Source organism: Schistocerca piceifrons, chromosome 3 (assembly GCF_021461385.2).
Source record: "Schistocerca piceifrons isolate TAMUIC-IGC-003096 chromosome 3, iqSchPice1.1, whole genome shotgun sequence".
Taxonomy (NCBI): domain Eukaryota; kingdom Metazoa; phylum Arthropoda; class Insecta; order Orthoptera; family Acrididae; genus Schistocerca; species Schistocerca piceifrons.
In genome coordinates this window covers 122,011,631-122,028,207 of record NC_060140.1, presented here as the reverse complement: position 1 = coordinate 122,028,207, position 16,577 = coordinate 122,011,631, and the positions used below count along the sequence as shown (strand labels likewise).

Here is a 16,577-nt window from a genome sequence, read left to right as displayed (position 1 = left end):
CAGTGAGCAATGTGAAGTTTACGAAGTGTGGGTCAGCATCTTGACAACACCCTGAGCTTGTTAATGGGAGGTGGTGGAACAAATCTTGGACATAGATTAACTACACTGTTCTAATCATTAAATCGAGTGATAGTACTGTGAATGCTATCGATCCCAGTGATCAGCTCTCAGTGAGAACTGGAAAGGTGGAACATTTATAAGGGATGGGTGTGGTGGGTATGATGTTAGGTTCGGTTCGTAATGACGCAATTTATCCTGCTTATTCTTTGTCAGTGATATTTGTTTTGCACAATCCGTTGCAGGCTGTTAATTGCTGCATCTGGTTTTCACTGTGTGCTCTTGCATAGGAGATAATGTTTCTTGCATCATGTCTTATGTGCTAACAAAAATGTCTTTCTCTTATTTGAAGGTCCAGAATAGCTGCAATGTAACTACATTGCAGTTATTCTGGGCCTTCTTCATAACGATGTCGTTATGGGATTTTACTATGCTGTAGTCCCAAATGAACAAAAAAATATCTCTCTCTGCCCCCCCCCCCTTTTTTTTGTGTACTTGGAACTTGGCAGCTGGCAATGGTACTCAAGTGCGTGTCCAGTTCTGATTCACTTGTGGCATTAATGGTTCACTTCTACTTCAGACTCTTGTCTTAACTCTGCATGACGTGTGGAAATGCGGAAATGGCAGATGATTTTTCAACAAAAAATTTTCGTTACTTTCCCTAAGAGAGCAGAAGGAGTCCAATACATAATGTTTACCAACAAGATGTATGGGATACTGTGCATGAAATAAAAACAGAAAATAGAAATAAACATTTGTTTCATATCATCTTCCCAAGCCTCAAACAGTGAAAATATACAACCACAGTATAATTTAACATTTTTTCAATCTTTTGTACACTGTTACTTTTTTAACAGAAGTTTCATCATTTCTCCTCTTGGTGAAATTGTTCAGCAAAATATTTGCACAGCAAAACAGTATGCAATTCATGACTGAATCAAGTGTGTGTGTATTTTTACAGTGAAACCCATAAAAAAGATTACTGGGAATGTTGTGGGATGCTACCTTCACAAGTACATTTCTCTAATTTGCCTGTTCTAAAAATAAAATTTCCTGGTCTTTCAGAATTTTCTGTAGAGTTAAATAGACATACGTCTTCTCTCTCTCTCTCTCTCTCTCTCACACTCACACTCACACACACACACACACACACACACACACACACACACACACACACTACTACATCATCTGCAGGATATGCCAACTCTCCTCTTTTACCATAATCAAATCATCACCCTGCTTCATTTCATCTGTAGTAAGGAATACCTTACAATATTCACAATGGTTTTTTTTTTTAATAGCTTGGTGTGAGCAGTAACCTGCTATGTAATGCAACAGTGGCCAAGTATTCTCATCTATTCTATCAACATCATTTTCATCTACTGCTACATTTAAAAATTCTGGTATTGATGTTTCTTTTAATCCCTGAATTTCAGTATGAGTAGAAAAAATATCAGTGGTCTTAATAACAACATCCCCAACTACTTTTGACCGATGCACAAGGGAAAACATAGACTGTACCCTTAGGTTTTGCTCAGTTTCAAAAACTTGCCTTAGAGAAACATGATAATTTCCCCCACATAGCAGGTGGCATTTGCCGAACCTGTCTTCTAAACTGTCTGTTTGTACTTTTCCTAACAGCAAATATGATCTGTTTTTCTCAGAAAGCCAGTAGTCACTGAAGTCGATCAAAGCAGCAGTTGTGTGTTTCTAAGTGCTATGTGTCTCTCGAGTAAGTTTTCTTTCATCACTACAATCTTCCCAAGAACATAACCATGAGATGAAACACTGTAAGAAATTCTTGTATGTGATGGGAATTACTAGTCACAGGTTCTTGGAAAGTATTTCTTAACCTCTGTTCCTTGAGTAATGTTTTTACATTTGCAATATCCCACCAACGATTTATTATTTTTATGAATGTTGCAGTACTTTCCCAGTTGCTAATTGCTTTCTTTGAACCAAATGTGTCCAAAGCAACAACTGTCGTATAATTGGAAATACACAACACTAACTTGACATTTTGGCGCTCAATTGAGTTAGGAAATAGAGGCTTCAAAGTTAAGGAACTGCCATATTGCAGTAGTTCATCTTTTTCTATCGAGTGCAATTCTTTCAGTTCTCCAACAGATGACAAACCTCCCTTCAAACTGTTTGGTTAAACCAGTTATTGCGGATACACTTCAAAATATGGACAGTGTCCACAAAATAATACAATGGGCGATTTGGAGAAGACTGTACAGGGTGATCGTACTTTATTTTCACATCTGGAGGAGTAGAAAACTTAGCCACTGCTTTCTTATTAATTGCATTATTGTTTGCTACTATACCAACCACCTCAAATTCAACTGCTTCTAATTTAAGAATGACTGCTTTAATGTAAGAGAACAGAACATCACCCTGAATAGTATGAACGGGCAGAACAGATACCACATCCTTGTAAGGTGATACCATGCTCTGAACCATAAAAACATAGGCACTGGTTGCACACAAAAATTTGTCAGTGTTAAAGGCACATCCTACAACATTTCCAGCTTTGTAACCAAGCTGAGACTTCAGATGAATTTCATCCATCAACAGGAGCACAGTTTTATCATCTGAGGATAAAGTACCTACTTTATTTGTGATGTAGCTCATAAACTGATCACCCTGTTGCTCAATGACAGGATTTGTTGAGAGTTTACTACAAAGCCTTGAAAGGGTGTTAGGACTAGGCATAGAAAAACTATCAGTGTTCCTCAAATTTCTAAGCATGTGGGCTAATAGAATGTACAAATGACCACATTGTCATAGAGTTAGTATCATACCTAAATTGAGTTGAACTTCTGCACTTCAAAAATGAAATCTGTTCCTTTACAAATGCAATTTTAGTTTTGTTTCCTGGCAACTTTTCTAATAAATTTTGCAATAACTGGTCAATTAAAGACAATGTTATCTATAGGAGCCTCAGAACTATTATACAGAAGATAAATGTCCTTAAGAACATCACTTACCACCTGTATGTTGTTTACTTTCAAGGGAAATTTCAAGTTTCCAATACATTTCACTTCAGTATCATTATTGAAGACACTGAGTAATAAACCACTGCTTATAACTACATGGTAAAAAATTCTTGGGTAAGGATTATGCTTTAGTAACACTAGGTTCACACTGTCAGATTTGTTTATCACTACCCAGTCACTGTGCTTTTCACATTCACTCAACTTTGTTTTCAGTTGTTCTAAACTATCAAACGATATCGCATCAATCATTTTCGCATGTGTGTCCACACTTTCTTGGATAGCAATTTGAAGAGCACAATTTTCTAAACGCCCCCTACGAATTTCTGGGTCCTCTCGTACTGCAGTTTGATGACTCGACAAGTAAGATGGGCATCCAGGCAACTTCGATGAGATAGCATCTGAAAAATTAATAACGAAGTATGAAACTGATCTCACAGCATACAAGTGAAATAAAGATAGTTCTTATGCCACTGTACTTTACTAAGAGCGTGTTTCGTAACTCGCATTACAATCCAACGGTGCTGTCAAGAGTGTACCAGTTTTCGGGTCATACGTGCTGATACTGCTTAAAATATCATCCTTGTTGAAATGTAGTTCACATATCTAAAAACAAGCATACAGTTCGCTTTAAAACATATAACCAAAATTAATGAGGTATGAGATTATAAAAACATTCTTCTGTTTACTGTATTTTGTTCAGCTGGACTACATTTCAAGTAACTATGACACACTAACCAAACATACTGATACTTACAATAGAGTGCTTACTCGGTGTCCAGTCTTGTCTGTGAACAGCTGATAACCATTTTCGTCTTAAATTCTCGTCAGATGGAAAATAAAATACACTGACTTTAGGTCCATTATCGTAATTGCTCCTGCAATTCGGCATACAACACCTTCGGGGCATTGTAACTGAGTATAGATCAAATAACCACTCACGATCAGCACAAAGTACAATATGGAAATGCTTCGAATCACGTGTGTCGGTACCTAGCTTCTCAGACCCCTACCCGTGACGTCAAAGGCTCCTTAGACTCACGATGTGAGGCCTTGTTCCTAGGTGGCGTTGCCCAGACAGCCTTTCCCTAGGGCCAGAATTTCTTTGTTTTTGTGAAAGTTCTTATGATGAGTCACTGAAGGCTTCATGCTTTGCCCTCATGAGAGCCAAAGATGTCTCATTTAACATGTCCCTATCTATAGTCTTATACTTCATTTTACAACTATAATGCAGTAGTATCTGTTTCTGTAGGAATTTCTTTACAGTGGCTGTATACCATGTAGTGACCCATCCATCATGAACTGTTGTACTTACGCAGTGCATGGTAAAAGATTCTTTTACAGCTGAGCCACAGTTCTTCTAAAAGCTTGTGCCCAAACGTAAATATCATGAGTTCCTCTTTATCATATTCTCATACTGCAGATGTAAATTTTTGTAATCGTTGTTGCCGCAACTGTCCCTGATCACTGATAAATTTAGGTAAGTAGATCCTAGGCTTTATAAGATCCACAGCATGTAAGTTTTTTTAAATATAGTTTATATAGCTAACTGATGTATATTAGTATCTTAGTGCCAAGTATGTCATGATACTTGCATTAACATTTTTTATTACAAAATCTGTTTAAAAATCTCCTGTTTGAAATGGGAGATTTTTATATTTTTATTTGGCATGGTGGTGGTGGTGGTGTTGGTGGTGTCCCATACTCCGAGGAGCGTAGGGGGTGATGCGGGGAACCTGCACCGCTGTACTAGGCAAGGTCATAGTAGAGGAGTTTTTGAGAGTTGGATGGTCTGTACATTGCGGCATTTCTACATCGGTTTGCATTCATGAGTAGGGTTCAGATTTGTTTATGATCAATGATTGTTATTCTTGACTGTTAGACTGTCAGTAATAAATAGTAAGCGATATTATTGTGGAGTATGTTGCCAGCTGTCTCGAGAGAGCGAAGTGATATTGCGTAAACTTAATATCAAATCTTGGAGCTGCAAACATGGGGGATGTAGACACCAGCTGTTATTGCATTTGGGCTGGCTTTGCTGTTGTGGAATGAAGAGGAAATATAAATGGGTGAAGGGATGGTATAAGAAGAGCAAAAGACTGACATGTGAAAGTGAGGATAAGTGAGCTAGTTAGGATAAATGAACTAAGTGATTATTGAAACTTTGAGAGTGGACACTAGCTCATTAGATGTACTGTTGCAAGTAGTTACACCTATAATTAAGAAAACTAAATCTTATTTGTGAGATGCTGTTTCTGCAACAAGGAAAGTTCTGCATATGTATTTAGTGCTGACATTGTGGTTACATATGAATCGGAAGTAATTTCTTGCGTTACAAAAGGCTCCTGGTATTAAAAGTATCAAAGTTTTGGCTCCAGTGAATCATAGTGTCCATTTCCATTCTTGTTGCAGTGTCTATAGTTCCTCTGCATTGTATTTAACTTCTTTACGAATTGTAGCTTCTCTGTTTCCAATATATTTCCGTATGTATTTCGACATCTGATTGTATTGCTTGATTTTCTTCTGATGATTGTTATAACACTCATACAGTTTTATATGCTATAAGGCTGATAAACCCCTATATATTTCCCATAAGTCTAAAAGAATCTGCATACTGCAGATTCAGAAGTTATTCCACAATTCAGTTTATGCAACACAGTGAATAGTACAATATAAACAGTTTGACATTCGGACTGAGGTAACAAAGATAATATATTAGCCAGAGACTATACAGTTAAACCAGTTTTTTTTAACAAAAATCTAATTTCAGTATATTGGTCAATATATTGCCTATTCTTCAGTCACATCCACAGACATTTAGTAATACTGCACAACATTATTGGTAGTTCGGGTAGTGGTCTAAAATGCCTGGGCATTTGTAAGTGCGACAAATGCCCAGGATAAATGGCTCAGCAAATGCCCAAAATTCATAACCCCCCCACCGCCCCTACACACACACACACACACACACACACACACACACACACACACACACACACACACGTGTTTAGTGTGTGTGTGTGTGTGTGTGTGTGTGTGTGTGTGTGTGTGTGTGTAGGGGCGGTATACATTAAAATACTTCCTACAGGCCAGCTGCTTAATATAAACTAAACTTTAAAAAAATCCTTTCAGATTTGAGTGTTTCTCTTCTTTTTTAATTAAGTGCTACGCCAAGAATTGATCTCATTAAAGATATAAACAGTTATGTGTACAGTCCAATTTATTTTGCCTGATAACTCGCCTCTAATTCTCAAGCAGCTTTTTCAACTTGGTTACCCACACACTAATGAAGTAGTGTTGCAAAAGCACTGCTCATCAGTCTTTAAAATGTTTATCATTTATAATACCCTTTTTCTGTTTGTAAGTTGTATTCTTCACTCTGACACCTATGTGCATCGGAGAGTGAAGAATAGCATTGATAAAAAGAAAAAGGACATTATAAATTATAAGCAGTTGTTAGCATTATGCGCTGTTCCTTGGTACAGCAGGTTAAATTTTTTTTCTTTTATCTTTAACAAAATCTCTTTTCTTTCCTTTCATTCTTATTTATTAAGGCAATAATGATATACATAGGTTTACGTGCAAACATTTACTAATTTTTACTGTTGGAAATATTATCCCATCCATTATTTTAATTGCTAAATTATATGTTCCAGGATTAAGTACTTCAAGAAGTATTTCTTTTATAAATGTGCAGATTTTAGGCATTTAAAACTGCTTTGTGCTAATTCCAAGGCAAATGTCCATTTATAAATGTCATGCTCACTTGGGCATTTATCCTGCCCACATCACTAGCCTAGGGGGACTCTGTACAAAATATTTATTTCCTTGTTATTTATTTGTTACAGGCCAGGTTCTTTCAAGAGAAAATATTGAAGAAATAATCAAGTTTGCACACCAGGAGGGATTATTTGTTTTTGCTGATGAGGTAAGTTTTACACGTTTCTATTTTAAAGTATCACAATGATGTAAAGTCACTACTCCATACTATTACTTAAAATTACTGTCGGTTATGTGGAAGGGAAAAGCTATGTTGTGTACTGGGGGTTAATGAGGCTTTTATTTCACATCAGTTCATATTAAGAAATATTAATTGGATCAAAGTGTTTTTATTTGTGAGAAAATTTATATTGTTACTGGATACACTACTCTGGAATAATTTGTACTTAAGCTCAGAATATAAAATTGTGGATCAGTTAGGGTCATTCTCAGGAATTTTATTGTGAGTGGAAGATCACAGAAATTTACTGGCAATATGGTTTTAATCTTGATAGAAAACAAATTGAGAATACAGTAAGCTTCTCTTTCTCAGTTGGTGAAATCATTAAATGATAAAAATGAAATAAACTGTAAGTAACTTTTATTTGTATTTGGATAATGGTAATAATGATTAATCAAAACATTGACAGTAAATTTCATTCATCATCATGGATGTCTATATAAAAAGCAGATTATGTTGTTCTACCATTTCGATTGGAATTGTTTGTGTAGGTGTACCAGGACAACGTATATGCAAAGGGGAGCAAATTTCATTCATTTAAGAAGGTTATGATGCAAATGGGGCCACCTTATTGTGAAATGGAGCTGGCTTCTTTCATGTCTGCATCAAAAGGTAACTCAGGTTTTGTGTAATTTTGGTAGCTGTGGTAATTCTATTACTGAAGCTTTAGTAATTCTGGTGTGAAATCAACAAATATCTAAGTGTAAGTTTATTGTTTAATGGTATTTCTATTATTATGCTGTGTTTTGCTGATTACAGGGTACATGGGTGAGTGTGGTCTTAGAGGAGGTTACTGTGAACTGATTAACCTTGACCCAGAAGTGAAAGCAATGTATTTAAAAAGCATTAGTGCTGCATTATGTCCTACTGTCCTTGGACAGGTAAAATCTTTGACTATAAATCTGTGAATTCTTCAACTGATACATTTTGATAGTACTTGTCAATATATAGTAGTGGCTTTGTTGATATTGGATTTATATTTATTATTAAGCAGTTGATTGAAGTATCCTATCACGAAACATCAAAACGTTGGCTTTATTTGAATTTGAAATAAGAAAATAGCAGGTGCCTCAAAATACTAAATACATTTTTAATTACAAGTGGGTAAAAAGGCCTAGTAAAAATCCTTCAGTACCACAGGATATAAAAAATTTAACTGTTGAAAGGATAAAATATAAAAATGCAGGAAATGAAGCAGGTGAGGGGAAGGGAATACAAACGTCCAAAGTCTGGAATTCACCAAAAGTGAAATATGGCTAAGCAGGAATGCCTAGAAGATAAATCCAGGGCTATAGAAGCCTGTACAATTAGGGGAAAATCAAAGAGAGCTGCATGTCTATCAAGAGCACAAATGGAAAACCAGTACTAAGAAAAGAAGAGTGTTGAAACATGAAGGAATATATTGTGAGCTATAAAAGGAAAATGATCTTGAAGAAAAAGCAGAGGAAGTAGATGAAGATGAAACAGGAGATATGGTATTGTGAGAAGAATGTAACGGAGCATTAAGACTTGTCAGAAAAAGAAAAAAAAAAGTCCCTGGAGTAGATGACATTCCCTCAAAACTACTGATACCCTCGGGAAATCCACAATGACAAACCTATCTTGTATGTAAGGTACATGAGATATATGAAAGATACTAAGACTCCAAGAATAATATAATACCAATTCCAAATAAAGCAGAAGTGAAACATGGATGATAAGCAGTTTAGACAAGAACGGAATAGAAGCTTTTAAAATGTGATGTTAATGGAAGAATGCTGAAGACTGGATGGGTAGATTGGATAACTAATGAGAAGGTATGAATAGAATTGGCAAGAAACAAAATTTGTGGCATAACTTGACTAAAACAAGGGATCTGTTGATTGACACATTCTGAAATGAAGGTGAGTGGAGTGGAGGGAGGGATTGTAGAGGGAGACAAAGAGATGAAGACAATAAGTGGGTTCAAATAGATATGGGTAACAGTAGCTATTCAGAGACGAAGAGGTATGCACGAGATAGGCTAATGGAGAACTTCATCAAACCAGTTTTTGGACTGAAGACCACAATGACAAATGGCAGTGTCACTGGATTATTGGTTGCATAACGGTCTTTTACTCTGCCGTTGCTTTTCAGATATTTTTCTTCTGGTTTCTTTTCATGAAGAATTGATGGAATTTGTTATTGTTGTAAATGTCTTAAGAAATCGTGTTACTTGTCATAGAAATGACCTGAAGTGTGTCCGTACGGACTAAAGTTGGAATAGCATGGGCTTAAAACATTTGTGAGGAAAGGAACCTAAAAGTACAGAAATGACTATAAATGAAAAAAAATATAGAGAAAGAGCTTGGATCATTTAATGAGAATGGAAGATAAAATTATTAGTTACCTTCAGGTGGTCTGCCTCCTGGTGCAGACAGTAGAAACATAAAAAAAATTGGCAATAGTTATCATAGCGTCTGGAACCCCGTAGATCACACGGTGTGGAAGGTAGGTGCTTATTGCTTGGGAGGGGATGAGAGGCAGGTGACTCAGAACCAAGCTAAAAGGTAACTGCCTTGTATGGGGAGAAAGAGCCAACAAGATTTGGCTTCCTGACTGATCATGAAACATGGGTTTCAGTAAAGTAGTTGGTGATTTATATAAATGTTCATAAAATTCTGTACATATTATAGTAAACAACTCTTCACAGAGTGTGGATGTTTCACTTCCGTTTCCTTGTAACGAGCAGCGATTCTTTACCCAGTTCAGAGCTTATCTAGCTCCAGAGGACATATGCAATTGTACTGGTAGTTTTTATATTGAATACTGACAATCACCAGTTACATTATTTATGACTCATTGTGGTAAACTGTATTGTTTTAGTTAAGCATTGGTTGTATGTTATGAGTAATTTGATGTCATGTTGAATTATTGTTTACCTGTAGTAACTACATAAAGATGCTTTGTATATGTATTTATTTTATGTGCAGACTGTGATAGACTGCATAGTGAAACCACCTCAGCCAGGAGACTCGTCATACGAGCAGTATGCAGCAGAAAAGAAATGTATCTTAGAATCACTTGCTGTGAGAGCCAAAATGGTTGAGGAAACATTCAACAGTGTAAAAGGGATGTCTTGCAACACAGTACAGGGTGCCATGTATGCATTCCCACAGGTACAACTTTGGTGTACTTTAAATTTATATATCTATTAATAATTATGTAACTTACTGTCCAGTGATTATATAAGGCTTGTTATGTTGATTACTCTCTTCTCCCTTCGTTTTCCAACTCCCTTGCCTGTTCCGTCACTCTGTGACCTGTTGAAAAATAACTGCATCTGTGCTTGTTCAAAATGGCGTAAAGAAAGAAGCTGCTTAGTGTTAAATCATGATTCATCATATCTGTACAAAACTATTGACAAGTTCATTTTTTGTATGATATGGTGCCAAACATTATCATACAACTAATGTGTCAGCATAGAGAACAGTGCTAGCTGCTTCTGTTGTTTTTAAGTACTTGACACATGCATAGCTAAGTCATAGGAGACAGGCAGTAGGCAGAAGGACAAAGAGATTAACCAAAACAGCAAGTGACAGATGCAGCGCTATGCATCAAATGATAGCACTATGCATCAAATGACAAATCGTAGTGTACGTGGGTTGTCATACAGCACAGTAACTGAAAATTTCATTAGCACATGGTTGTATCAACATGCTGGTGTCAAACAACACACAACAAATTCCTTTGTTCACACTGACTGACAGCAGCAGATGCCACACTGCCCTTGCCAAACATCAGTGGCCAGAGAAGCTCTTGTCAGCTAGTGTACTATGACTTTTCTCCAGCAATGACACAGGTAATTTCTGCCACAGCTAGCACACTGTCATACACACTTTCCAGAAGCCACACACTCTTAACTGTCATGCCCCAGTCTTTGCTCCTGCCCAAACAAGGCAACATCTTTGGGCTGCCCCCTCAAAAGCTCAACTCGCTCAGTACCAGCTGGTTTTTATATTGAGCTACTGGCCCCACCAGAGTTTAAAAGTGAAGCTTCATATTACAGTCAGTTGTCTTAGTTTCTGGCAGCTTGATGAGCAATAGATATTCTACTACATTTCCCACCTGTCTCACACACAGCACCCCTTTACTGCCAAGTGTGCCCAAAGAGCAGCTCCTCCCAAACTGTGCTGGCTCCCTTCACTGCCGGACAAGTCTCTTCTTCAGTCTTAATTTCATCTTGTGTAGTAACTCAGATTTATTGCTTTTGTTTTCTTTGGGTAAACATGAGGTACAGACAGTAGCCAGTGAGCCTCCCAACTGCCCCTTGGTAAAGTAGGTCCCATACACTGAGTTCAACCTAAATATTTGATAGCTTTTTGTTTGGAAGTGTAAGATATTGGTTGTTGGCGCAGCAATATCGTCTGTGGTTGTTTCAGTTAGTATCTGTTCATTTATGTTGTGGTAGCTAGATCCCCAGAAAGTCGTGGTTACTTGTGTAAAATTCAACCAGTTTGCCCGTGGAGACGTACCAACCAACTTAAGTGTCCTGTTCTGTATACTTTATTATGTTACTTATTTTCTTGTTAGATTAAAGAAGGAAATTGTGTTCCTTCACTGAAGACATCCTCTAAAAAGGCATCCTGTTTCATTACCATAATGTGCTGGTCTTTACTTTATTCGTACGGTATGCTCTACTTGGCTGCAGTTGCAGTTAGTTTGTGATAGTTTGGCAGGATGCATTCTGCTTGCGGCTGTCCCCCACCTACTCACCACCCTCTGCTCACATGCCCCACCATCTATTTATTCCCCCACTCACTGCCCCCTGCCCTCTCCTCATTTAACACCCCCGCCCCCACTCCCAGCTCTGAGTGTGTCCAGTCAGTCCCTACATATTCTGGTACCACGCACTTGGATCAGTCACTGTTTTGTCATGTGGCGTACTGGAATATCTCCTTTCCACAGCATCACACAGTGGATATTTCACTGCGCGCTCAGCACTGTTTGTGTCCTTCCCACGCTCTTTTCTGGAATATTTTTTCATTAGTCTCACAGTGCCTGTGCCACAAGTCCCCACTACTACTGTGTCAAAGCCAGATAAGCCCTCCAACCAGCAGACTTCTGTCATTCTTCTGCCCAAATATCCATGAATAGTAGGGCAGTTTCAGAACTACAGAACTGTTGGGCCCAGCTAACCAATGGGGCCACCGGTAGAGCCACAGCCAATCATGCAGGACTTTCCCTTGCCCCCACATATCACACTGCAGCCCATATGCCCCCCCCCCCTCCCCCACCACCCCTATCACCCCCATCACCCTTCAATTTGAGGGTGCCACACCTGCACTTTCTTCCGTCAAGGCCACTTTCACATGATCTATCATGTGTGATTTAGTGAAGTTTGGGATTGTCATTGTCACCTTGACCCAACAAATGCCACCCAAGTCCAGGATGTTACGTCACCTCCCTCCCCCCTCCACCTCCATCTGGCAGCTACACGGAGCTAAAGGAGTCCAGTTTTACACCTTTGAAGGTTAAGTGAGCATGAGATATCTTACCCTCAGGACAGTGCAGTGGCATTACACCTCTCTGTTGCAGGCAGTTGCTAAACCACATGTACTTCCCCACTGCCACTGCACTAGCCTTTCGTGTGGGTTTAACAGTAGGCAGTGCAAATGTTTTGCCTGATAAATTGTTTGAGATTCTAAAATCCTCCCTGCCCGCAGCTGCAATACGTTCCAGGAGCCACCTATGTGACAACTATAAACCCGCACCTCCCACTCTACTGCCCACCTGCTTGCACCTGATTTCAATTGCGTCCCACCACTAGCAACTTCCCATCCAGTGTGCAGGCCCTTGACCTCTATCAGATTCTAAAGTACCTGAGTTCCAAGATGACAATGACTGCCAGCATTGCCTCCTTCACTTACCCATCTCTCAGCGGGGTACTGACTACCCTATTCCTGTGTTGCCAGCCCAGGCAAAAGAAGCCACCCACCTCCGCCCCCTCTCACCCCCTCCCTCCCCCTACTTGGCACGGTTTTAGCCACCCTTGTGATAGATTGCTGCGAACTTACTTCAGTTTGCTGGTGTCACTAGAGGTTTGATGAGATCGCTACAAATGTTAGATCCCCTTGCTTCTGGTCCCCAAACCCCAACAGCCACCAAAAGTAGTTGCACCCTGTAACTGTGTCATTTCACAGTGCCTATTCATTCAGAACTTCAACACCAGTCCCTACATACCCATATTTCCCTGCAACTATTTATAAACCCACGCCCCACCTCTCCTCTCCTGATCATCATCATCATCATCATCATCAACAACAACAACAACAAAAAACAACAACAACAACAACTCAGCCATTATTACTTGCGGAATACGTACCCAGTCGCTCAACTTAGGCTTTCATTGTGAACTCCTGTGGACCTTCTCAGTCGCAAATGCCTCCGACCCCGTTCTGGGTGCCTGATTTTTTTTTTTTTTTTTTTTTTCGTTTTCCAGCCATTAACATCTACTGGGTGTCATAGTGTTGTGTAGTTTAGTTGACAGTGGCTCCAGCAGGTCCATCCACAGCAGCTACCACTTCACGTCATGTTTTACCATGAAACAGCTTTTGTATTCAGACCCATATGAAAATTTCCCCTTCTCCACGACTATCCATTACCCATTTCCAACCCCATCCTGACTCTCCTTAGAACACTCAGTACAACTCTGTGTATTACATTGTCACCATCTCAGCGCCCCCTGCCCCTTCCGCCCTCTACCCCTCTGCTAAGTGCAATATGGCACAGAATGATTTTGAAGAGCTGCTCACCACTAGCATAATTTGCCTTTTCTAAAGCCATTTGGCCTCAGTTCTTCCCCTTGTGCCCAAGGAGGACGGTTCTGGTGTCTGTGTAACACTTACCGTAAGATTAGTGCTTGCACAATTCCTAACTGCTGCCCTGTCCCGCTCCTAAGCCCCTACATTGATGCCATCTAACAAGCAACTACCTTCAAGTAGATAGACTGTGCAAAAGTTGATACCCAAATCCTGGTCACCCTCGGAGGATGTCATAAAACAGCCACAATCCTGCCTTTGTCTGTTCGATAACTTTCAGTCCTAGCAATGCTGCACAGATATGGCAGCAATTTTTAGAAGTCACCGTCAGAGGTGCATAAGGTTGTTTTGCCTGTATTTATGACATGTTCTACTTCTCCAGCGACCCCGTGAACACAGCCAACATGTTTGAGAAGACTTTTTCTGTCTACAGAAAGCAGGGGTGATCTCCAACACCACAAAATGTGTTTTTGAGGCAAGGGAGGTTGAATTCCTTAGGCACATAGTCTCTGATGCTGATTTACGCACACTCCCTGGGAAGGTGCAGGCAGTTGAGAATATTCCACATCCTACCACTTTCAAAGGACTTGGGTGTTTCATCGGCATGGTCAGCTTCTTCCGAGACCATTTTAAGGACGCTGCTGCCACTCAAGAATCTATTACTACTGAACTTAGTGGCAACAAACAGATCCCTTATACCCAGGCCATGATAGAGAGCTTTGAAAACCTTACATTGGACTTCGCCAACAGAGCACATTCGGCCCCACCACCACCACCACAATTGTTGCAGACTCAAACCAAACTGCTATCGGAGCCTTCCTCGAGCAACAAGTGCACAACGTCTGGCAGCTGCTCACTTTCTCTTCGTCAGATCTTTCTGGTGCACAGTGCAACTGAGTTGCCTAAGACTGCAAGCTCCTCACAGACTACAAAGCCATTTGGTATTTGATATTCAGTTAAGGGACGAATCTTTACAATCTTTGTTGCTCACAGCCTCCTCATCACTGGAGTTTGTAGGAAAGATTTTAGATCAGATCCTCTCTCTGCACTCTGTTACTCTGGTAGCTGACTGTGTAGGATGCACACGAGGTTTTTTTTAGATTAGGTGATTCTCCATCCAATCCAGATAGCAAAAGCTGTAGGAAACCCAGAAGTATAACCGTAAGATCAAAAGAAATGCCTCCATAGGTGAGAGTATTAAAATCATAATGGTAAACTGTCGAAGCATTTGCAACAAAGTGCCAAGAGTTTAAGTGCCCATGAAACACAGTGAAGCTCACATAACACCAGGTGCAGAGAACTGGTTGAAACTTGAAACTGCTAACAGTGAGATTTTTGGGAGAAATTTAAGTGTACATCAAAAGGCTAGGTAAATAGTAGATGGCAATTGCATCTTTCAACACAGTTGAGCACCTCTTCATAATGCGTGGCCTATGGCGGAGTGATTACACGACAATAATATACCCTGACTTTGTACCAGGCCTCACCGACAAGCATCGATACCTCTCCTCAGTGCAGCACTCTGTAAAGAATGGGCTGCTATTCCCCAAGAAACCTACCAGCACCTGATTGAAAGTACACCTACGAGAATGGAAGATGTCATAAAGGCTAAAGGTGGGCCAACACCATGTTGAATTCCAGCATTACTGATGGAGTGCACCATGAACTTAAGTCATTTTCAGCCAGGTGTCCAGATACTTTTGATCACATTGTGTAAGTATTAGTGTCAGTGGTGTTGAGAAATAGCTCAGATCATTAAAATTGAACAATGCTCCAGGGCTCAACGGAATCTATCAGATTCTATACTGAATTTACAGCCAAGTTGGCCCATCTTCTAACTATAATCTATCGTAGATCCCTCGAACAAAAAACTGTGCCCAGTACTTTGAAAAAGGCACAGGTCATACCTATCTACAAGGAGGGTAGTAGAAGTGATCCACAAAACTGCCATCCAATATCTTTGATATTGATTTGTTTTAGAATATATTATGAGCTCAAACATAATGAGGTGACTTCCTCAGTGCTAACCAGCAGGGAGTTTGAAAACATCAATCATGTGAAACCCAACTTGCACTTTTCTCACATGACATACTGAAGGCTTTGGATCAAGGCAATCAGGTAGATGCACTACTTCTTGAGGTCTGAAAAGCATTTGACCCAGTAATGCACCTACACTTATTGTCAAAAGTACTATCATATGGGGCATCAAGTGAAATTTGTGACTGCATTAAGGACTTCTTGGTAGGAAGGAAACGTGTTATCTTGGCTGGAGAGCAATCGTCAGATGGAGTAACTTCTGGTTTGCCCCAGGCAGGTGTGTTGGGACCCTTGCTGTTCATGTTCACATATATGTCAATGACCTTGCAGACAATATTGATAGTAACATCAGGCTTTTTGCAAATGATGCAATTGTCTATAATCAAGTACTATCTGAAAGAAGCTGATATTCAGTCAGATCTTGATACGATTTCATTGTGGTGCAGAGATTGGAACTTAGTTTAAATGTTCAGAAATGTAAAATTTTGCACTTCACAGAACGAAGAAAAAAAAAAAAAAAAACTACTATCCTATCACTATAATATTGTCACGTAAAAGGAGGTGTAATTAGATGAATGACAAACATTAACTTCACTTAATGAAGGTGAATCACTGTTGGAATTGGCCAACTCGCACAAAATATGTAGGTGTGTAACACTTTGTAGGGATATGAAATGGATTGATAACATAGGTTCAGTTGTGGTTACA

The 16,577-nt window shown here is 39.3% G+C and overlaps 1 protein-coding gene across 1 annotated transcript in view; it reads left to right on the top strand.

Moving 5' to 3' along the window:
* Positions 1-16,577, top strand: part of LOC124789333 (alanine aminotransferase 1-like) — a 79,070-nt gene that overhangs the window by 39,182 nt on the left and 23,311 nt on the right. Inside the window, exons 7-10 of the mRNA XM_047256651.1 lie at positions 6,902-6,981; positions 7,545-7,665; positions 7,813-7,934; positions 10,005-10,190. Coding sequence (XP_047112607.1) covers positions 6,902-6,981; positions 7,545-7,665; positions 7,813-7,934; positions 10,005-10,190 — 509 coding nt within the window. The remainder of the gene's footprint in view (positions 1-6,901; positions 6,982-7,544; positions 7,666-7,812; positions 7,935-10,004; positions 10,191-16,577) is intronic.